The sequence below is a fragment of the Schistocerca serialis genome, chromosome 1 (genome assembly GCF_023864345.2).
Source record: "Schistocerca serialis cubense isolate TAMUIC-IGC-003099 chromosome 1, iqSchSeri2.2, whole genome shotgun sequence".
Classification (NCBI taxonomy): domain Eukaryota; kingdom Metazoa; phylum Arthropoda; class Insecta; order Orthoptera; family Acrididae; genus Schistocerca; species Schistocerca serialis.
In genome coordinates, this window is record NC_064638.1 from 372,935,939 (window position 1) to 372,960,920 (window position 24,982).

The 24,982-nt window shown below is 42.7% G+C and overlaps 1 protein-coding gene across 1 annotated transcript; it reads right to left on the minus strand.

Moving 5' to 3' along the window:
- Window positions 1-9,984: 9,984 nt before the first annotated feature.
- LOC126470749 (serine-rich adhesin for platelets-like) lies at window positions 9,985-24,397 on the minus strand. Its single transcript, XM_050098759.1, has 2 exons — window positions 24,271-24,397; window positions 9,985-13,522 (listed from the first exon to the last, which is right to left on the minus strand). The coding sequence occupies exons 1-2, from the start codon at window positions 24,356-24,358 to the stop codon at window positions 10,374-10,376; spliced, it is 3,237 nt and encodes a 1,078-aa protein (XP_049954716.1). The 5' UTR covers window positions 24,359-24,397; the 3' UTR covers window positions 9,985-10,373.
- Window positions 24,398-24,982: the final 585 nt, after the last annotated feature.

Genomic DNA, 24,982 nt, shown 5'->3' on the forward strand with positions numbered 1-24,982 from the left:
AGATCTATCAACAAAAGTGCTGATTCAAAGTTTTTGAGAAAATTGTGTATATTCTACAGCTCAATTTGTGTTCAAGCGATGATCAATTAGAGCTGTAAAGATTGTGTACAGAACAGCTGCTTTCAGACCGTTCTTTTCTTAGAGTGAAGCCAGAATATTTTTGTGAATGTATTAGTACCCTGCATACTTTGTTTTCTGGTATTGATCAAGATGTTAGTGTTGCCTGAATCACACAAGATAAGATCAATGTTACTGAATGTTCCTCTGTGATGGATATGTCAGATTTTTTGAATATTCTTCAGTTCCATTCTACAACATTTTCAGATGCTTGTTCTACCATTAAACATTTTGAGTATGCCTTTCGTATGAAAGATTACAAGCCATATTTTTTTCCATTGCATTAATTCACAGGGGAAAGGATGAAGCAGAAATCAAGACAAGGCAACAGCGAAGTGTCACAGAACCCGCTGTCAATTCTTATAATAGTCCTCTTTCTGTTGTACCAGAGAAGCATAATTCTATTCGGCTTGTATTGAATTCATGACAAAAGGAGCAACATTTCAAAACACATGTCTCGGAAAGTAAAATATTTAAGAGAAGGAATAAAAGTGTAGCAAAAAGAATTTTATAATTTTTTTTGAATTTTTCACAAAATACCCGGTAGGGCTGTTGATAGGTCTGTTTATTAAAATGTAATTTTTTCCTACTTTCAAGATATGCGGATTTTTGTGATGGACTAAATGCAGTTTGTTGTGTTCCACTGGACAATTCTCTTCTCATTCGTCTTCTCGTTCCATGATTCCTTTCCTCTCTAATAGACATACATTCACTCTCTAGTACACTCTACATCTTAACAAAACAAAGTTTTCACATCTGACTTCTGTATTTCTAATACTCATAACGGAAAAAATGTGCATAACAATGCTGTAATAATGAAAACGAATACTACTTGATCGTTGTTGGTCAATTAAAAGTTTTCACATGTGGTCACGAGTATTACATTCTAGCCACCATTGCTTAATGAAACAAAACAGTATAAATTGACGGGGGCATGTAGTTTGATTCATTCACATTAGAGAACAAAATGCTATTTTTTGCATTGCCTACTTTTAAAGCTCTGCTTGAAGATTCTGAAACGCGTTTTGAAGGGGTCTGACTGAAGAAGTGTGTAGAATGGGTCAGAAAATACATGATTTCATATCAAACTCAATTTTATTCACCAGTGAACACTATTCGTTTCGAGAAAGCTACAGACTTTTGAATTTTGACGTGCTATTGCAACGTTTTCATGGTGTTAACATTTATCCTCAGTAAACTCCTGTGAAAGTTATTGGAAAATAAGGAACATCCATTATTTCACTGTGTACTGCTTTTCTTTCTTTTGGAAATGGTTATCAATTTCATAAGCTTCCTTTTGGTTGGAATGTGTGTTCTGCTGTTGTTATTCAAAGTTTAAATAGTGTTTTATCTGATGATTTGAAAAAGAAAGTTACTTAATGTGAATAACATATCTATAAGAGAAAAGCCCTGACCAGAGCATAACAGAAGAGCAGATAAGTAGCTACATGTTTTCAGAGAACGTATGGATTGTAATTTGGATAAGTCAGAGTTTGGTAAACACAGTATTAAATTTTTGTGACATTACGTATTGGCTGCTGGAAATCGAACAGATTCGGTTGAATTACTGCCGCTTATAGAATTTCCAGTGTCCAGAACTAAATGTCTAGTACTAGCATTTCTCAATCTGGTTTATTAATTTAAACATTATTGCAACACTCAAACTATATGCACTGGCTGGAAAGAGAACGCCGTGGAGCTGGTATGCAGAAGCCGGAGATGAGTTTAAAAATACTAAAGATGCGCTGCTTGCTGCTCCTCTCCTTTCTCATCCTGATTGAGATAAGTAATTTTATTTAGCTCAAAAACTGATCTTGGTATAGGCCAAGAGGTGTTCTAAGATTAGAGGAAGATGGTATTACGTTTTGTACCAGTTTAATTCGCTCACATTAATTTATCAATTTTTTTTACATTTCCTTATGCTAACAAAAGCTATGGCATTCCACACAAAATGTTTAATGCAATTTTGTGTAAGTCTCTATTTTCATATATTTGCGTAATGTGAAAGAAATCTAATGAGATTAGGTTGAGATATGTGACTATTTTGATAAACACTTCGTGAATTCGGACCTGGCCAAGCAATTCGGAAAGGAGCACTACGGTGAAGCCTTGTGTCGCCCATAATGAGAATTTTCTGTGAAAGCAGAGAGGAGAGAATATTATTGAGGACAGAAATATTTATTGCACAAATGAGTCACGAAGGTGTACACTGATCGTCGTGCTTTTCAATGCTTAACGTCTGTTGACACATGTACGACTAGCTCTCTGGGCCTGTATTTGTCTGAATTTCGTTTTGTTGTTATTCACGTACCTGGAAAAGCTGATGCTGTTGTCAACTCTTTTTCAAGGTTTCCTGTATGATTAGTGAGAGGTACAGGCGAAGATTCTCAAGAACACAATGTCAATATATTGTACATGACACAGGTAATTTTCGAGATTTTTGCTACAGTGTCTCTTGCTGACATTGGACGTGAGCAGACTAAGGATCGTGTTATACGAGAAGCGAAACAATATTGAATAGACAAAGAAAATGTAGCCATGCGACCGCGTTATTTATTGAGAAATGGGATTTTATTCACGCGTAGTGATCATCGACATTTTCGTTGGGTAGTCTACATCCTTGAAGAACTGATAAACACTCATTCGGAGCAACTCGACTGAGATAACCTCATTTGGCTTTCACATATGTTTTCGCAGGTTACGTGAAATCTGCTACTTCATTCAAATGGAGAGACAGATTGGAAATGCGCTCTCCTCATAAGCCATATCAAAAGACCAAGCCACCCACAATATCGCATCACACCCCTTTATTTCCAGTTATTTCAGTGAAACTGACTTGAATCTTTAGGTGCGTCACTTATGGACCGCCTGTCGATTTCGTTTCATTTTCGTAGCAACTGAGTTGACATGCAACCTTTATCACGATTCCAACTACAACTGCCATTTATATCACGAATGCATTCTTGCAGCATTTCCTCCATCAGGCTGGACATTTGGACAAGATAATCTCCGGCAGGAAAGAAATCACGAAGAAAATTGTATTACAACCATTTAATCAATTTTCAGAATACCATCAACGGAATTCCGACTGATTCAACCACTTTTCCACTTGTCCTAGTTTTCAATAATCGTCCACAGTCGGTTGTGTCGATGTTGATGGAATGCCACCAGCGTCATCGAGAGGTAGTGCAATTAGCACTTGGCAGTATCAAGAAACGAGCAGAAAGAGACAGGTAGCATGTGAAGTGCAGCAAAAGAATCTGTAGGTTGGGGATGAAGTGTTAAAGAGATCTCATAGCCTTTCAAGAAGGTTATATGGAAATTTTTAAGGTCTATGTGGGACTCCAGATAACGTATCCTGAAGCTATTGAGGCAGAGGCAATGATGAAAGACGTGAGGTCCTCACCTATCTATACATTAGGTGACGTGTTGGTGATGAAGAGTGAGCTTGTATGAGAACGATGAGAGACTTCACAACAGAAGCACCTATCTGCATTTTTGCATACTTTTTCAGGGGTACCAGTATTTTTTATAACTTTTTGTACGGTATTTTTTGGCGATCATATTGAGCTACAATTTATTGTAACCTTAATAGGAATTTGGACCAAGATATGATTATGTTACTATCTTTCTGTAATATCTTTCCGTGCAGGTTGTAGACCTTAGAGTAATTACAATGAGAGAACAGTAACACATTACGTTGTGTTACTGTTCGAGACGTGTTTATCTTTTGTCAAGATGTGATTTTTTTCTCTGTTTAACCACTAATTAAATTTTGTAAATTTCTATTCAGTATCGTAAGAAAGGATGAGAGACTTCAAACTTAAACCTTAATGATTTTTTGTGTCATTGTCTATTCCCTTTTGTAGGTGCGAATATCATATGTTTGGCAAATTCCTTGTTCTTATGTGTATACATGAATACGTGCATATTCTGATGCAACTCCGTCATACATAGTGACAGACAAGATCTCTTAGGATTTAGACTGATCCTGTAGAGGCGAAGAAAGTAGTGGCGCTGTAGTAAAGTAGCCGGCCAGAGTGGCCGTGCGGTTCTAGGCGCTACAGTCTGGAACCGCGAGAGCGCTACGGTCACAGGTTCGAATCCTGCCTCGGGCATGGATGTGTGTGTTGTCCTTAGGTTAGTTGGGCTTAAGTAGTTCTAAGTTCTAGGGGACTGATGACCTCAGAAGTTGAGTCCCATAGTGCTCAGAGCCATTTTTTTTTGTAGTAAAGTAATTAAATGCATATATGTTGAGTAGTGACAGCAAAACTGCCTCATATAAAAGTTGGAGGGAGCGGCGAACGTGTGAAACTTCATAGGAAGGCTGGTTGGATTATCTATCGGCTAGACCTAAGTAATAGGTACACGTGTTTTTCTAGATTGTATATGTCATGCGTTTTATTTAAGTCTCTGTACAGACGTTAAGAGAAATTGTCTATTACTTGCAAAAATATAGGGACATGATTTGTGGGGCATGATTTTTTTATACAGGCACTTCCTAGTGATATTGGTCGTGACTGTATATTTTCTTCTAAAAGTCAGTACGATTATTCGAAAAATCTTGTCGTCTGCGTATTAAGATACATAAAGCTTGGCTTGTAAAGTAACAGGTAAATTTTTTTTTCCTCATGTACAATTTTGTAAAGGAGCTGGCGGCCATCATGAGGTACAAGTGCACAAATGTCTCTTCATAAGAGGATCTAGACAAAGCCAACCATTGCCGAGGGTGAAGTTACACTACTGGCCATTAAAATTGCTACACCAAGAAAAATGCAGGTGATAAACGGGTATTCATTGAACAAATATATTATTCTTTAACTGACATGTGATTACATTTTCACGCAATTTGGGTGCATAGATCCTGAGAAATCAGTACGCAGAACAACCACCTCTGGCCGTAATAACGGCCTTGATACGCCTGGGCATTGAGTCAAACAGAGCTTGGATGGCGTGTACAGGTACAGCTGCCCATGCAGCTTCAACACGATACCTCAGTTCATCAAGAGTAGTGACTGGCGTATTGTGACGAGCCAGTTGCTCGGCCACCATTGACCAGACGTTTTCAATTGGTGAGAGATCCGAAGAATGTGCTGGCCAGTGCAGGAGTGGAACATTTTCTGTATCCAGAAAGGCACGAACAGGACCTCCAACATGCGGTCGTGCTTTATCCTGCTGAAATGTAGGGTTTCGCAGGGATCGAATGAAGGGTAGAGCCACGGGTCGTAACACATGTGAAATGTAACGTCCATTGTTCAAAGTACCGTCAATGCGAACAAGAGGTGACAGAGACGTGTAACCAATTGGCACCCCATACCACCACGCTGGGTGATACGCCAGTATGGTGATGACGAATACACGCTTCTGATGTGCGTTCAGCGCAATGTCACCAAGCACGGATGCGACCATCGTGATGCTGTAAACAGAACCTGGATTCGTTCGCAAAAATGACGTTTTGCCATTCGTGCACCCAGGTTCGTCGTTGAGTACACCATCGCAGGCGCTCCTGTCTGTGATACAGCGTCAAGGGTAACCGCAGCCATGGTCTCCGAGCTGATTGTCCATGCTGCTACAAACGTCGTCGAACTGTTCGTGCAGATGTTTGTTGTCTTGCAAACGTCCCCATCTGTTGAGTCAGGGATCGAGACGTGGCTGCACGATCCGTTACAGCCATGCGAATAAGATGCCTGTCATCTCGACTGCTAGTGATACGAGGCCGTTGGGATCCAGCACGGCGTTCCGTATTACCCTCCTGAACCCACCGATACCATATTCTGCTAACAGTCACTGGATCTCGACCAACGCGAGCAGCAATGTTGCGATACGATAGACCGCAATCGCGATAGGCTACAATCCGACCTTTATCAAAGTCGGAAACGTGATGGTACGCATTTCTCCTCCTTACACGAGGCATCACAACAACGTTTCACCAGGCAACGGCGGTCAACTGCTGTTTGTGTATGAGAAATCGGTTGGAAACTTTCCCCATGTCAGCACGTTGTAGGTGTCGCCATCGGCGCGAACCTTGTGTGAATGCTCTGAAAAGCTAATGATTTGCATATCACAGCATCTTCTTTCTGTCGGTTAAATTTCGCGTCTGTAGCACGTTATCTTCATGGTGTAGCAATTTTAATGGCCAGTAGTGCAAAATTCTGGGAGCTCGGTGTCAGGGACACACTAATTTCGTGACCACAAGAGAGACGATATGGAGACGCTCGTGCCTCTAACAGGAAGAGCATCAAGCGAACGCCTGCGACGTCGGTGTCATTGCACTGGACATCCTGTGCGTGGGTGGATGCATGCATGTCATCAGGTCAGCTGTGGGTGTCATCTTAGCTTTTGGCTTGACTACCACAGACGATCAGCACTTGAAACCATGTGTTGTTACTTTATCACCACTGCTGACTGGCGTCTCCAACAAGTGATAATACGCGCTATAGTTGCTGTGCAGTCAGCAGTGTGCGCACTTGGCTGGGTGACAGTAAAATGTCAGTTCTCTGCACCGCAACTGAGAGGGCGCGGGGAGTGCGATGAAAAAATACGTTTACTAGGGATGTGTCCTCTGACGACAGAGGGGAAAGTATACAGACAATGATGGGCTCTTGTGTAGTTTTCCGTCTGTGAGATATAGCTTTGCTTTTTGTGTGAAATGCATTGCTCCAGTTGAGGCTTCTGATGAGTTTGCACGAGTGACCACATGAGCGAATGTATCCAGTCAGTATTCATCCATCCGCATCTATATCGGGTCTAACTATCCTCTTTCAAATGGAAATGAGAAGAAATTCTCGTTTGCAGATGATATCTTATGATGACAGCCTGTAGATTTTACGCTAGGATGTTTTGTGATATTATCTTTTTTAATATGACCCATGACCGGATGAATTGTGAGTTTGCTTTTCCTTTGCACGACACCTCTCATGTTTACTTTGCATACATGATAGGAAAATTATTGCTGGTGTTTTTTTGTTAACGTTTCTCTTGTCATTTTTCTGTGTGTGAATAACTTTTTATACCGTCTTCTGAATTTCAGTCAGAGAATTCATGTGTCATAAATGTTGTTTCCATTGCTGGTTGGCGAGAGCATCAATAGTGCCCACACGTGTAATTTCTTTTGTAAATGTACTGATGTGTGTAAATTAATATCTACCTCACGAGTGTAGAAGCATTCCCCCATCACCATCACCAGATACCAGCGTTATCTTATGCCAGCTCCTAACTATTCTGATAACTGTAATTGTTTGTTTAATCTATTCTCTGCTATAAGCATCCACAGCAGCAAAACTAGTTTTCTTGCTTTTTGTACTTCTTTGCTTTTGTTTGTAAAGGTAAGTTCAGCGAGCCGAGTCGACGTGCAGTACAAAACTTTGAATGTGACTCAGCTCTGGAATTCAGCTGCGGCCTACAGAAGCAGCCAAACACTTGACAGTGCTTCAGGATTTTTGGCCTTGTAGATAGATCAATGGACATATTATTATCCTAGTTATATGTATTAATATTTTTTAAATAAATTATTCTCTACATAGTTTTGACTTAATACAGATAGCACAGACATTTACCTTGCAAGGGTTATTCCCATAAGGAATGACCTATTAATTATTTCATTAACCTCTACTGTGTCTATCTCAAGATAGAACTAGAATCAAGCATTACACGCTTCCAGGGCTTAACCGTTTAAATTAGTTATTTTATTCAAACCCTACGCTGCCTACTTCAAGGCCAGTTCAATTATAAGATCAAACTGGCAGCAACTGTGACGTGTTCTGGAAACCCCTATAAAAATTAAACTAAACCTATACCACACACGTAAATGTGAAGTGTAAAGAAAGTACAAAACTCAATGTATTTCTGTCGATAAAAACTGTAGCTAATACGACAGATAATCACAAAACCTACAACTTGTTAATATGATAATTTTTGCTAAAAACGTTGATAAAATATGTATTTCAGTATTAAAGAGTAACAATATTGTGGAAAAACATTCTATGTAACCATGGAAATCCTATCTCTTTAATGTTAAAGAGACTTGGTTCAAAGATCTAAACCTACATTTTTTAGTCTCTGCTACTGAACAATTAAGTCGCTTAGCTCAAACTAAGTATTTGATGTACGTATTTTCTGTTACAATATATATGATAAAAAGTGAATTTCTCCTGTTCGTATTCAAAACCTTTCCCTCCCTGTGAAAACATTTGCAAATAATTATTTAAATTGAGTTTTGTGGAAGATTGCCCATCTGGCTTTCTGTTGTTCTAATGGCGCAAAGGCGGCCAATTCGTGGAATTTAATTAAAATGTTAAACATTGGGCTTCACCATCAAGTTAACACAATAAATACTTTTAATATTGATAGTAATCTTGAAGTATTAATATTAACAAAGTTCATTTTATCAGAATTTTTCGGAATTGCGTAGATAAATTTAACTGCATTGGGCAAAGCTTAGGTTTGCTTCACGATATCTTGGAGTTAAATTCATTAGTGTCAAGTACATGCTTAAACAAACTGAAGCCAGTGTGATATACATGAAATTATTTAGCGTGGTTACAAATCCTTACGCTACGTAGGGCTTATATTGCCTCTCTCTTCGTAACAGTTAATTTAGAAGACAATGATAGCAATAGTCTCATGCTACTTCTGATTATCTTTGAGCTAACCGTGAGTTTGGATAACGTAATTAATCCCTTGCAAGCAGAACTGTACCAATTTTTACTAAAATATTTGCCTCCGAAGCAACTTTGATTATCGTCTGCGTCCATGTAAGCAGCATTTTGGAGCGTGCAGTGTATTAAATAGTGTATTACAGTGTATTAAATATCCCTTACCTTCTTCCAAACAATCCCGACCACATCTTGGATTAAAATCAAAACTTTAACACCAAAGAAGAGAGAGAGACGATATACAACACAGATAATTCTCAAGTTCACGAGAGACACATATACGATGGAGTTAATAACTGTTTTTAGTTGTTGCTGAATCATGTGCCTATTCGCAATAGGGAGTATTTATGTCCTATGCAGATAATGCAACTCCGGTTACGGAAAAATCTTGTTAGTTATTTAGGGCCATTCTTTAACTTTTTATCTTTCTATTTTCCTGTTTTTGCTGTTATGCTTAATATCTGACATCGAGAAAAAACAAACAGTTGTAAGTAAGGAAACTTTTGAAAAGAAGATCTAATACTCATATTAATATCTGGAGACAATTCTATATGAATTATTTGTGTAGAATTATATATTAGCAATTAAAAATTCAGGTTCGAATAGCTCAAAGTGTTAAGCAGGTACTTGGCACTTAAGAGGAAAGTGTTATACAAAATGAAAATCAAGTATTCTTAACAGGAATGGGAAAAAATACGTTTGTTCCTACGGCGATCTGTTAATCTGAGCAATTTTCAGAATGAAGTTTTGAACATATCTTTAAAACAGTCTTTGAAATTAGTATAAAATACTTTAGAAGTCTATAGCTGGAAAATGTTTAACTAAGCAGGAAACATATAAGAATGAATTTTGGCGTTACGAATACACATAAATGAACTGTTCTAGCCAAAGACATGTCTTAAATATAGCATGTGTGGCGCTACTGTTTTTTAAAAACCAACAAAAGTGATGGCAATTTCGCACGATAATACTGTTGTCAAGATATTCTGGATTACTGAATGCTGAGCGTTGCAATTTATAGTGCAATGTAATAAAAACAGTAACTCTGTGCTACATGGCGAAAGTAGTACTAGTAACATTAAAAACTTTGACCGACAGCAGATATTTTACAGTCGTCCATGTGGATATTTTTATTTCAGTGAAATGAGGGATACTGGTGACTGGAAAACAGGAATCGGTTCCTTGAGTAATAAAACAAGAAACCAAACAAATCTAAAGTAAAAGTGTGTTTTATTACAAAAATTCGTACAGTAAGTACGTACATTTGATGAGTCATGTACTCTAAGGCATATGGTTGCATGAAAAAAACGTGTATAGACAAAATGATCCTTGCGTGTATGTTGGCACATGTAACACCTGTACTTAACTCTGACTACTGAGAATTAAATACGTAGGTGTCTTAATATCACGAAATATTGCACATGATAGAAAATAAATAACGATAAACATTGTTCTCACAAAGTCGTCAAACATATTTAGATCAATTTCAACAGGGAACTGTAGAAAAATCACAGAAATGCTATCCTTTGGTTGGTCAGTTTCTCCACGTGGGATGTACGTCGCAGTCGAATCGAACAGTGGTAAGTAAACCTTGTGACCTCATTAGCATCCAGACAGTTTACATAGGCTTCCAGGGAAGCCAAAGTGTGGAGCAGGTAACACTGGCTGTGAGACGGCGAAACCACCGCTAGAACTGGAACTGGAGCTTGAACTAGAACTTGAGGAGGAGGAAGAGAAGCCACCAGATGAGGAAGATGAGCTGAATGAAGAACTGCCGAAAAGCTTCTGGAGGGGTGAGCCAGGCTGCCCAAAGTATCCGTGAGGACTTGCAGAAAATCCTGAGCTTGAGGAACTGCTGCTGGAGCTACTTCCACTGCTACTGGAACTAGAAGACTTGCTATGGCTAGAAGACCCAGAACTGCTAAATCTACCACCATCGATATTTGCCAGTTGATTTACTAGTGGCTGGTGACTACCGAGAAACGGGCCAGGCACGACAGAGGGTAGAAAATTGCCGATTAGCGGGTAGTTACCACCAGGTACATTGGTGGCTCCACTGGAACTGCTGGAAGAGGAACTGCTGATACCATTCTGAGCTTGGCTGTTTGAGTATGCTTGACTTGATGATCCTGAACTGGAGGAGAGCCCACCACTGTAGCCATCAGTGCTACTGCTCGCTTGAGACGCAGAGGCAATGTGAGATACTGCTGGAGACAGAATTTTTGCTACAGTAGGAAGAGGAGCACTTCCGCCTTGGCTGCTCGACTGGCTGTAGGATGCTTGACCTCCCAGTCCTAGAGACTGACTGCCGGAGGAGCTTTGTGAGTAGGCTCCGTTTGCTCCAGCAGCCCCACTTGCTGACGATGATGATGCAGAACTGCCACTGCCACTGGCGCTAGTCGCTTCACTGCCACTAGTGCTGACGGGGAAACCAGTAGGATATGTCAGGGCACTGTTTACCTCTCCAGCTAAGGGCAATGTCTGAATCGGAATCTGAAGATCAGCTGGGCTGTAAATGTTGCCAGTGTTGTGGTTAAATGATTCACTCGACGACTGTGACGCCGAGGCAGTGCCCTCAGAAGCGGAGCTACTTGACTGAGAGGAGCTCGCACTGTAAGACTGACCATTGTTGTAAGGCACAGCATTAGTCAGCTGTCCCACAAATTCAGTTCCTTGTATAGGTATCTGCAGTTCTCCACTGCTGAGTCCGTACTCACTGCTTAGACTACTAGATTCACTTGATGCCTGCGATGCTGAAGCTGCGCTGCTTAATTGGCTTGAACTTGAGCTGGAAGAATGAATACCAGTGACAGGCACAACAGTATTTGGATGTCCTACGAATCCAATGTTTTGAAGAGGGAGCTGCACATTGCCAGTCGAGATAGTATGTCCACTGCTTTGGCTGCTAGATTCACTTGACGACTGAGCTGAAGAAGCTGCGTTGCTTGATTGGCTTGAACTGTAAGAAGAGCTGCCATAAATGGGTTGAACATTTTCTGTCTGTCCCACAAAGCCAACGCCTTGTAGAGGTGCCTGTAGGCCACCAACAATATGTGCCTGCCCACTACTGTGACTGCTCGATTCGCTCAATGACTGCGATGATGCAGCTTCACTCTTTGACTGGCTCGAACTTGCACTGTAAGACTGACTGCCTATTGTCGGAATGACTCTATTCACTTGTCCCACATTGTCATAGGGCTGAAGAGGCAAGTGCAGGTCGCCAGTAGTGAGTGTTTGTCCATTACTTTGACTGCTGGTGTGGCTCACCGACTGAGCACTGCCTTCAGAATTACTGTTGTGGCTTGCGCCGTACGAAATACCGTTTGGCAATATGCTGACTAAATGTCCGGTGAATCCAGAAACTGGAACTTGTGCCTGTATGTCACTGGCGAAGTATTCATTGCCAGCACTTTGGCTGCTAGATTGACTCGCCGACTGTGAGGATGATAAACTGCTAGACTGGCTGTTCGTATGCGACGCTGCTGTCGATCCACCAGGCACAACATCATTTGTGAGATCTATTAAGCCGAAGCCTCTGATGGGAACCTGCACATTATCGATGTTATACAGTTCTCCGTTGCTGTAACCACTTGCCTCCCCTGAAGACTGTGATATAGCTGCACTGTTGGACGTGCTACTGGCCTGGCTGTTGCTGAGCGAATGACTATCAGCCTCTGCCCCCGCATTAAGAACTGGTACAGAGAGTTGTAATTGCTGGACAGGCACAAGTGCGTCTCCATAAAAAATTGGTCGAGCAGCTTCCTGTGGTATGGATTCACTCGATGCGTGAGATGAAGAGCTACTCTGGCTTAGGCCGTTAGATGAAGCTCCACTGCTTTGGCTGCTGCTTTGCGAGATAACTCCTCCGCTCGAAAGTGCCTTGCTTGTACCGTGGCTGCTACTCTGAGATGCGGAATTGCCACCAGCTGCGTTTGTGAAACTCTGACTGAAGGAGTAACTGGTTGGTACCCCCGGTGCAGGATGCCCATAAACTGGGCTCGTACTGTGGCTGGCAGAGTGAGATCCACTGTGGCTCGAGGCTTGCGAACTGGATGACTGAGAACTGCTTTGACTTGAGGCCTGTGAACCTCCCTCCACTTGGCTGACGATTCCTCCATGAACGAGTGCAAGACCATTTACTGGGCTTCCAGGGGCAACCAACACAGCACTCGGTTGAGAGATTAGTTGTTTTGCGGATGATCCTGATGATGAACTGCTGCTCTCGCTGCTGCTGTGAGACCCCGTGTTTCCTTGGCTATAAGAGCTACTCGAACTCTGTGAAGAAGATGCGGCGTTAGCGCTGGCCTGTCCACCGTGGTGAATTACTCCGGAATGGTAAGTCGTCTGTGCAGATGGTAGCACAGTCAGCACACTTTGGGGAGAGCCTCCTGATGCCAAGTGTTCAAAGCCGTCCCCGTAGTGAATAATTGTTTGCTGGTAATCGTCATCTCCATCTGGCAGCAATACAGCTCCACTAGTGTACTCTCTGTCTCGGACAAGGATGGGGACTTCTCCGGAGCCTCGTGCAGCGCTTTGGCTGTGGCTCTCTGATTGGCTGGAGCTGGAGGAGCTGCTGGCTGCTGATTGGCTGGCGCTGCTGCTGTGGCTGTTGCTTCCGCTGGCGCTACGGTGAAGGTGGTGGTGACCGCTGATGACTTTTCCGGATGGTCCATCTCTTAGGGACCACACCACGCTGGCGGAGCTGTCGTCGGGGAATACGATGCCAGAGCGCGTGCTTCGTAATCTGGATCCTGCACAAAAACAGAATAAGAAATTAATCTACTTGGTTCTCTAACATCTGCATGTTATCAGAACTGTAACGTGCCACTGCGAAGAAAGTAATGTGTCTATGGCTCACTTAGACTATTTACAGAAGCTGCTGTTGTTTATAGGAAGGTGATGTAAGAATATAGAGCTGCGTTGCTGTTCGTATAGAAGCTAGAAGCCAAATAACTGCCCTGCCATCTTTAGTGGAGACACTGTCTGTCAAGCGAAAGTGGCATCATTGGCGTCAAGTCGCATTAGTTCTCAAGCACGGGAAATTCTTTAGGTCACAGTGGCTGTCATTTTTCCAGCCCAATTTACCGAAACTCTTTACTCTCTGTACCATCACTTACTCCTTTGCCGAGGAACGGCGCTGAGTACAGCGGCCAGTGGTAGAGACTCACCATTTGAAAAACAACAGAACAGAAACGTACAGAACATCTACGACAATGTTTAAGTTCAGCACCAATCGATAACAGCAGAGCAACTAGGCACGTTAGATATTGAAGCATGATCATCCGAAAGTGAATTTTACAGTCTCGTGAAATTGACGATGATGCGTAGGCGGCCTACGAAGAGGCCATTCCCAAAAATTTAGTTCGAATTGATCTCGAGAACAGTCCATCTGCGTGTCATCCTCTATCAGAAAGACTGAAGAATAGGGAAAGTATACCTAGGACTACGATACTTGCAGCGGGGTTAGAGGGTCAGCTCCAGCTTACTTCAAGAGTCTAAGAAGATTTATCATCCGAAGTATATGCACCTCGGTCGCGAGAAGTATTGATACCGATAGTGGTAATGTACCAACTCTCCCGTAAATAAATATCAAAATTATTGATTTAAATCACATACAAGTTCATACAACCACTTTACTTCAAAAGTACTGACGAAGTGTGCAAAGTGGTGACCACGAACCGAACACGCTTACATGTAATGATGAATGACGTCCTGATATGTGCTCTCAACAATCCTTGGTGTTTGTTGTGTGAATTATCTGTTCACAGTCATATCTAAGTGTCTGGACTCTTGTATCGCCTGTTTCATTTCGAATCAATAAATTGGAGAATATATGGTCACGAAATTGAAAGTCAGCGGCTACACTTGTGATAAAGAAAGACTTGCAAGTGTTAGTAAGAGGTAAACAGCATCTACCTTGACATCCTGTAGCGGCACAGGCGAACCGTGGACCGTTTGCATCGTATGCCGAGGTTCGCAGGCAATTTTGCATACTCCAACCTTACGGAGCTTCAAGTCACCCTTGACGAAACCTAAAAGCGCAGCTGTTCTCGATGGAGGATGAATGATCACTTTTACTATACGGGGTGTTCTGAAACTCCCGTTACAAATTTCTAGGACTTGTAGAGGGGAGTGACTAGACAATATTATGAATTTTGAATTGTACCCCTTGCCCTAGGGGCAGGGGGGGGGGGGGGAGGCGCTTACGTCGAATCGGATCATGCCATTTGACGTATGTCCTACCTTCCTGACCTGGTTCAAACCTCATTCACATGTCTGTGGGTGTCAGAGCAACATAGTTGAGTACACGTCTGAGGAATACACCGACTTGATCCTTCTGTAAGGCGGAGCCCATGGTAATGGAAGAGGTGCTCGCCGCCTTTATCCGGATCGTTATCCACAACGTCCGACTGTATCGCATACCCTTCCCCCCCCCCCCCCCCCCAAAATTACACAACGGCTTCAAGAAAGGGGTATCTTCACTATCAGCCGGCGTGACTGTGGTGTTCCAGGAAGAGGCGGCACACACGAACTGGAAGAGTGTCTGTTGTGTTGGCGAAAACGGGTTAAGTTTACTTTCTCTTTCTTTGGTTATGAATGAGTGGACTTGTAAAATAAGTGACTTACTGGGTCAAGCCTAATCAATTACTTGCAAAAGTAGTCGTGTTATCAACATGTTTTCAAATGGTTCCGTAAGTTCACTTTAGATTTTATCCGTAGTGCGTTGCGTATCTGTCGTGAAGAGTACTCGTTTACTTCAAAAACTCTTTTTCAATGTAAATGCTCATCCTGCAGACTGTTCTCGTCAGCAGTGCCGTATGGCATGCGAACTAAAGTTTTAAGAACACTCATCGCAGCCGTTTGCATTTAAAGTACTGATCAGTACGAGTCAACATGGGATAAATTGCTTCTCCCAAGATGTCATCATCTTTGCGACGAACCAAAAGTTTGATAGGATCGTCTTGTCATGGATTCTGTGTGTACAAAGTGCTTTGTAACCGAACATGTCTATTCTGTGGCCGCAAGTACGTTGTCTGAAATGACGGATTCGAGTGCTGTAGCTGCAGTCGGTCAGCCCACTCGGAAGATGGGCGAACATTGATGTATCCATCATTCAGAGCTGAACACGTCCCATCTTTTCTGCGGTACAGCTTTCTGTTTCCATGTGGGAGCCAGAAATTGTTACATGCTTTACTGACTGTGAAAATTGCAACATGTTGAAGGAATGATCAGAAATTAATTGAATACACATATGAGCAGTGTGATTAAAAGTAACCATGAAATCTTCAGACCAAATATTTTATTAGAGGATGAGTATTTGATGAAGCCTAAGAACATATTCACGCAGTAGAATCGAACCAAACAGGCTTTGCATGTATCTTTGAGATATGACATTTCAGGTATCTTTCATCTCAAGTATGAAAGTTCAGTTTTATTGGCTTCTGGAGAAGCCCCATGAACGAGTAGTCAATGGATAAAATCCCATTTATGTTCATTGGAGGGTGCGTCGGCTGAATTGGATGATTAAGAGGAAGGAATATCTCTCTAGTGCAGAAGTCACCTTCGACATTTATATGGACTGGCTGCGTCCTGTTGGAATAATGCTACAAGAGTGCACTGAAGGAAAGGTCCCATTTTGGAATGTTTAACTTCGATGTCAGAAGTACCGGGAACAAGGAGCACCTAGGATCACTGACGGTAGTCATCCGATGGTTCGGCCACCATTACAGATCACGCATTGCACCTAGGGACTTAGCGCTTACCTCTGCGGCTTCTCACAGGCATCGCCATCATTCAGACTGAAGGGAGCATCGTCGCAAAAGGTGCTGTCAACCGGCGCTTTACGTCTTTGTTAACAACTGTTATTGGGCCTCTTTCGTTTGGCATCAGCGTTTCCTCTGCCCAAGAAACGTCTCTGAAACCTCAAAGTGGAGAACTGTAGAACTGTGGCCCTGACTGCAGTCGAGATGAAGCTACGCGTCATATCACGTGGATGAAGTATTTGTCACACATTCTGACGTTGCTCCCGTGTTCTATTGCTTGTTTTACGATTTGTCTTGTTTTCTGAATCCCAGTCTCCATTGGACTTCATTACGCCCAATAATTCTGCAATCTGTTGAAATGACGGACCAAATCTACGAAGACGGACTATTAGGTTCAATGCAGATCAACTGCAGTAAGCCAGAGCACAATTTCACGACGCGAGAAACCATACGCATGCAGCCGTTCACATTTTCTAACTCGTTATTTGCCTGATACACAGCGTTCTGCGCTCTTTTGAAGCCCTTTACATGAGTGTAAATGGATTATAACAAGGCAGTTTACACGCCATCCATAGTCCTCAGACGCGCTATATCTATTTAATTCTTATAATTTTCGTTTCATTTGCATATTCGTCGTGACAGAGTTTTTGCGCTCAGTAATGCAGTGTATATTGGTATGCATCCATTAACATTCGATCAAGATGGTAGATCACTGCTCGAAATCTGATCTTTGTGCCCATGAGCTCTTAGCTACAAAGGTAAGCAGGCACACCTGATGCAGCCTAAGAGTTCTAGTCTACCAAATCCTCTATTTTACTTGCAAGCACCAGTGCAGAACGAAAGATTCATTCTCGGACGCAGGTCCTATCCGTGGGCAATCGAAAACTCCTTCCTGGATCGGTACCTTGTACCTAAGTTGGGCTCCTAGTGCCAGCTCCTCACATAGATTGTCTATATTAAACCATTCAAGTCCGGCTCTCTTCTCCTGTTCAAACTCTTCAACACACAACACTCACGCCTCTGACGTACTCAGCCCTCAGCCCTCTATATCGTACCCCATACCTGCTACCTTCATTAGCAGCTGTCAGCCACAAGATGCATCGACTGACTACCACCACGAGCATCGTCAGCCTCAATGCGTCGCCACCTCAACATCAAAAAATTCTGAGATCAAGGTCAACAGTGTTTTCTAAACAAAAATTCGTCATCGTAAATTGATCTCTTACTCTATTTTATTCACACCGTTTCAATATTTTTCAACTAGAAGATAAATTTCAGTATGAATAGCAGCAATATGGCCGCCATTGGATGCTGACCCCCTCCGCTTGATGAGGGGAAGTGGAACTATCAATGAGGATAAGGACAGTTCTTCAACGAGAGGTCTGCAGGTATTGCCGTGCCTGGCAGAGTAAAAGGTGATCTCGAAGCTCGACCATTGCCTTTCTCCCAGAGGCGTGCGCTGATGGGTGGTGAACAGATCGTTGTGTATGAATGACCACAGGTACTGGGCCGAGTGCCTCCCTGGCAACGCGTTTCGGTCTGTCGGTAATGCGAAAATGGTGTGTGATCTCAGTTATACCCACGTTGTTAACAGTAGGTTCACCGTTTCGACCCAGGTGCTGTGGTTCCTGCATCCTTCGCGGATCCGGAAGACGCCCACGCAGTATCGGGCGCAGGCGGACATCCCCGGTGAACGCGCCGGGCGCCGCTGAGTCAGCGGCGGCCGCTCGTTGCGCAGCCACCGCCAACACTTTCTCCGCTGCTCCCCACGCGTCAGGCGGCGACGTCATGCGTGCCCTCCTTGTACGGCGCCCGATCTGTCATGTTCCACCTCCGCCACTACGCAGGACGTGTCCTCCACGCGCTGTACGTAACAACTGAACCGTTCTGAAGCTTTCCGTTGTCCTTCCCTACTAGGCAGCCGATCGTTTGCAAGCGCGATTGCAAAATTCTAACATCAATTAAGCGTAGAAGACTGGAGCGAGATGCAGAAGACGGCTTCGGGGAGGATCCGTTTGGGTTCCGAGAGATGTGCAGGAAGACGTGAGAGTAATATTGACTCTACGATACATCTTAAAGGTTTGTGAGACATGACGTTGACGGGTGAAGGAGTACAGCGATCTGCATTATTTGCTAAAACTTTTATCGGTATTGATCGCAGTAAAAACTAAAAATACAGTATGCTGATTACCGGTTTCGATTTATTAGCAATCATCTTCGGATCATGTTCATTAAAGAATTAGTACCTAAGTACACTGTTCGGCGTAATACCATCGTCACTAACAAGGGAAACACCCCCTCAGATTTAGTGGTAAGATGCCACAGTGGACAGCCCGTCAGAAATTGAACAGAGACCAGTCACGAAAACAGGAAGAAGGTGTATTAGACAGTGAAGAAAAAAAGGCAAGACAGAAACAGTGAACGGTCCAAGAACAAGAAGTGTCGTTAAGAGCACTCTCTTACAACAGCTACGTCGTGGGTAAGTGAAAATGTACGAGTTCATTTTTGTTTTGGCAGGGATACAAGTGGCGGTGTCCCGCTAGGATGGCTATGATTCTGTCTTATTTCTTTTTGTTAGGTACCCCACAAAAAAAAGATGGATAGACCGTCTGCATGTAAGCAGGAGATCCCGGGTTCGAGTCCCGGTCGGGGTAAAAAAAAAGTGGTTCTGGTGTTGGATTGCCAAGTGGGCGACCCCTGTTCGGAACTCCCCAGTGCTATTTTTTTTTTTTTTAGCGAAATTATGAACTGTGCGTCCGATGATTGAAATGTTTTCTCTTTCTGTAGTCTTGGCACTTGCCATACAACACATTGGTTATAGAATGTGAGTCATGTGGTAAAAATACGTTACGTCGCGAGCAAATGTGATGAATAGTGAGAGCAGGCGAGATACCAAATAGACGTCTCACAGAAATGAAAACAACAAATAAACTGGTGTGAACTATGTTACAAAAAAGCAATTCAAGAGTCAAGACTTCCGAAATGGAACGCAACTTCAAAAACGTTAAAAACATATGTTTTGACAGAGCACAGAGAAACTGTGTGATTGTGAAACTGTTGCGTTCACTTGTCGCAGCTTATGCGACAAACTATTATATTTTCATTATTTCCTTGGGAGTGATCACATTCATACGAACACCTAAATCGGGCAAGGAGGCATATCCCACTCACTTACCAGGCGTACAAATTACGTGCGTCGATAAGAGATTGCTGTAACATGACACACGTACTGTCACTAATGCCGTGGATGACACACGAGACTTATTTTCCGGTGGAGGATTCGGTTAACTTATCGCCTTGCCATCAAACGTTTGCGGTTTCCATTCGAAAGAAACTTCCTTTCGGCTGCTAATAGAGTCGTTGTGTAGCATCAACTGTTATTTTAGGTCCCTACCTTTACCCTTACGACTCGTTGTTGCAAACGGACGCTACAACACGACACAGACACAAATTTATATTAAGTGAACAGCCGAAAAAAGGCTGGCTCGAGGATGATTTGAACACGGCTCGCTCCCGGATAGGCCAAGACCGTAACCACTTAACCACGACGCCATGTCGCTTACAATCTACTGTAGAGGCGACGCCACATCAATCCAGCTTCCAAAGTGACATCGCCTCTAAGTTTTCTCTTCTTCCACAGGATAATCACAGCATTTACGAAAAGACTATGTAACATCAGAATGACCTTATTGTAAAGTTGTTTTTGTAATGCCAAGATGAGGTATAACACTCGAAACATGTCGCTAAATAAATAAGTAATACAATAGTTGACAAAGTTTGTGACTGGTAGCGGTAACTTAATAAAACCTTTACATATTTCTTGAGACAAGTCACGGTCGAAAAATAGTCAAAATGGCTTCAAATTCTTCTGTGGGGAAAATGGATGAAAATATTTTCGGAACTATATGACCCTAGGACAAATGTAACAGAAGACGAGCAAATGGAACGTAAATATAAAATTATAATAACTTTGAATAATTAAAGAGTATTATGCCGTTAAATAGCATAAAGAGCATACGCGTACAGATTATTTAAGGAAACGTGTTAAAGTAGAGCGAACACATACATCCAGTCTTGAAGAAAGCAGTTGACACACATGCATGTTCAAAGGAACATTGCATCGTAATTTGTAACAACACAGGCACTGTAGTGTCGCATTTATCTACCAACACCGGATAAGCGACTGTCAAGTAAAATGTCTCGCCTGTAGGGGAATATACATAATGGATGTAAGAGTACAGGTTGCAGGTATACGGTTGACGATGTATGGAAGTTTGATTCTGGGCATGAGTCGTCGTCCGATAGCCCAATGGTACCTGGCACGGTAGCTCAGCGTGTTCGGTCAGAGGGTTAGCCGCCCTCTGTAATAAAAAAAAGAGCTAATGGAACGATGATAAACTTGAACAAGCGTCGTGGGACGTCTGCCCCGAACAAATAGAACGAACAATCACGAACAAAATGAGATTAAAAAAATTGGTGAGGCGACCGCTCGCGATAAGTGAGAAATCAGGGTTCGAGTCCCGACCCTGCACAAATTTTCGCAGCCGTTATTCCCTTATACAGCTGATGGTTGTCCGTTTTTACAATTACGTATGAATTTAATGAATAAGGACATCACTGCATTTGCATTTCCAAATGACGTAGTAATTTGTGGTAAGACAGAGAAAGAAATGCAACAGCGGCGTGCCACCTGAAATGACCATCCAAAAACACACTGATTCACAACAAAGAGGGCCAAAACGGTTGCAGCCTCAGTGAACAGGCACAGCAAGAAAGGAGAAATAAGGCTGGAAGATACACTGTTGGATCCAGTAGACAAGTCCAATTATCTAGGGATCATAATTTCATGGGCTAACAGGATACAGCATGAGATCAATAACCGAACTGAAAAACCAGTTCAGTTCTACTTTCAAGTTCGGAATCTACACCGGAACGAGCAAGTCCCTCTAAGATCAAAACAGACTCTCTTCCAGTCATACTTTGTCCCCATAATAACATACGGTCTGGAAATGAACAGAACAACCAAACAGGTCGACAGCAAACTCCAAGCCGCAGAAACGAAGTTCTTACGAACTATGGTCCAGAAAACTAGGAAGTATAAGATAACAAGCGAAAAAAATAAGGGAAGAAGCTGGAGTGCACGTATACCTGGAAGAAAAAGTGACAATGATCCGTCTGAGATGGTTTGGTCATGTCAAGCGAATGGACGATGGAAGAACAGCGAAACAATGGCTACACACAACTGTGATCAGTAGAAGACCGGTAGGAAGTCCCAGGAACAAACGGCTGGACCAAGTGAAGGAGGATATAGGAACAAAAGGAATCAGCTGGAATACAGTCCTGAGAGAGGAGTGGTACATGGGCAGGCACGAATAAAGAGCTCGTCAACACACCGGCCAACTGCAGTGGAAGACTAATGATCATTTTCTTACACTGTACACGTCTAGTTCCGGAGGACCCAATTAAGCAGCAAATGTCCTTGGTCATGGAACTTGTCAATAAAAGAAGTTAACATAAAAATTAATAATTTATAAAATTAAATTTACGTGAATCATATGCAGATGACAAACTGTTAAGATATGTTATCATAGTTAAAAATATAGCACAAGAATTTACTTAATTTTTTCCAGGAAGTGCCTGACAGAACAGAAGTAGCGAGACAAGGAGGAAACTCTTCAATTTATACTTGCATGTGCGAGAATTTCTGCTAAGGATTTTCTTTTTTAAAATTTATTGTGGTAGCTTATTGAGCATGGATACTGTATAAGACATAAGGAAGTTCGATCCAAATTCAGAATTCCCAAATTCCTGAACAAGGATCGACAAAAGGTTAGCAAACTTCTAGCTCGAACTACCCATTTCTGAGCAAAATACCCTTAGTAAATTGGAAGCGTCAGAATAGAATATAATGCCGCATGTCATAAGCGAATAAAAGCAAGCAACGTAGACTAATTTTCATGATGGATTGTCAGTTCAGGCACTATTCTAATCGAAAACAAAGCAGAATTCAGTTTCTAATAAGGTCCTGAGCATGGGCTCCCCACGGCAGATTACCATTTATCTGAACGTCTATAAATTTGGATTGTTCAGACTCGCTAACCACATGCCCATTTTGTGTAATCAAAATATCAGTTTCAGTTGAAATGTATGTTAGAAACTGTAAAGACTGAGTCCTGTCGTGATTTAACATCGATTTACATCCTACAAGCTATCAACATATCATCTGCTCTATTTGATACATTGCCTATGTTGCACTCAACATCCTTCACTACCAAGCTAGTGTCGTAAGCAAACAGAAATATTTTAAAAATCACCTGTCTTATTAGAAGGCATATCATTTCCGCATATACAAAGTAAATCATCTAACAAACATCGCTAGTATTTCAGACATGAAAGGCACTGTTGATACACGGTTACAACACAGCTAAATTGTAGACAAGGGCGGGTATATACAGCCAATACACATATTTTGAGACATTGACAAAAGTGCATATTTTATGCAAGAGTTACAGATTTTTAAATGGGACAATGCCTATTGACAGTAAAATCCTAAAAGTAGCGTATATGAGAATGTCAATGGTATTTGTTGTAGGAAGCTACTACAAGTAGTTTATTAGTTATCGTGTTGTAAACGACAGCTGTTTATTCCATCGTATTGCTTAAATGCTAGCCGTCGATGCTATGTTTGTTTATGTTGTGTTGTGTGTACACTACGACTGCACTTATTGTGTAATAGTGGACATAGTAGGACGTGCTTAGAAGGTGGTGTATCAGAACGCGAAAAAAGCGGACATGCCTATGGTTTATGATGAATAAAGCAAGTATGCCGTTCGTTCGTGTATAGTGTACGCCGAAAGATATCCCAATAGAGGTAAACCTCTTCAACCTCTACAAACAATTATAGATGATATGAATCAGCGTATTGCAGTTGCCTGCGCTGCAATTTCCGCTGAGATACTAGAACGTGTGCACCAATCGTAGCATGGCGGACTGCAACCTTGTATTGACACTGGTACGGTCATTTTGAGCACAGGCTATTAGGGTATATTGGTTCTTTACGTGTAAAACCTCACAGAGGTTCACCTTCGTTTTCTTTCGTTTGTCTTAAGCAATGTCCCGTTTAACAACACGACAACTCTAGAGACTTATTAACATCTATGTAGGGCTGCGCATACGCACCCATACAAAATTCACATTCGTTTGTGCTACAACACGGAACAAACAACTATTGATCTTTGAAATAATCAATCTACGATGTAAACTATTTGCGCTATAGCCATGCAACATCATGTGATTGTGGTACTGTCAATAGACATTGTTGCACTGAAAACTTGTACCTTTTCTTAAAATAAATACGCATTTAATATTCATAACACTGTGTGTATGCGATGCATAGGTGAGCCCCTACCTCCCATTCTAATCTATGAAATCCTTATATCAGTGGCGCCTCCCATTACCGAAATATTTGTGGTGCAAGTTCTAGGTGATTCACTGTATAAGAAACAGTAGTGGTCCCAGAACTCACCCCTGAGGCACCCCCACTTAAACGAGACGCCACCTCGTAGCTGTTCTCATTATGATTTGCGAAAAAACATTAATATTTTGGAGAATGCGTGTTTTTTGGTCACCGATGTCGTTCAGGTTTAGAATTCACCCTGACAATCGCGAAATTGCGGTACTTGCAACGGCAGCTCGCAAGTGCGTCTGCAGACGTCCAAGTGTGGTATGTTGCGTACCTGCAGTGGTGACTGCGGCGGCTGCGCCGATGAAGAGAGCGAGGGCGACGGCAACCGCCTCTGCAGCGTGTGTGTGGTGCCGCCGCATGCTGTGCTGCGCTGGTCCTTTGCTGCCGTGTGCTGGAGTTGCGAGTGACTGCAGCCGGCGTGTCGCGGCGTACTTTAAATACGGCGGCCGGCGTGTTGACGCCCCGCCCCGTCACCTCCCTCCACCCACGCGTCTGGCCGACCGCGCCCACCCCGCCGGACGTGCCGGACCCCGGCAGCGCCAGCTGCCCTTTCCCGGATGCTGGAGTCCCGGCTTACCATCTCTGCGGTGACCGCGCTCCTCCATCGAGTTAACCCTGCCCGCCGCTCAGACCGCCTCCCCCCTCCTCCCGGCCAGCACTTCCGCTACCTGACCGTTACTCACCGCACTGGGACTGACGAACCATCGTTACCTGAAGGGAGACAGTCTACACTGACGGAAAACAATCTCGACACCAGGACGAAGTTGTGCGACATAAACGAAAACTAACAGACGTATTTCTTCGCCTGAAAGATGAATAAATTTCGTGCCACTGGCATAAGAGTGGCGTCAGTAGTGCCACACGAGGAAGAAAATTGATGTACTTTAATTGCACGAGGCAACGGCCTTGCCCCAGTGGATACACCGTTTCACGTCATATCACCGAAGTTAAGCGCTCTCGGACGTGGCCGGCACTTGGATGGG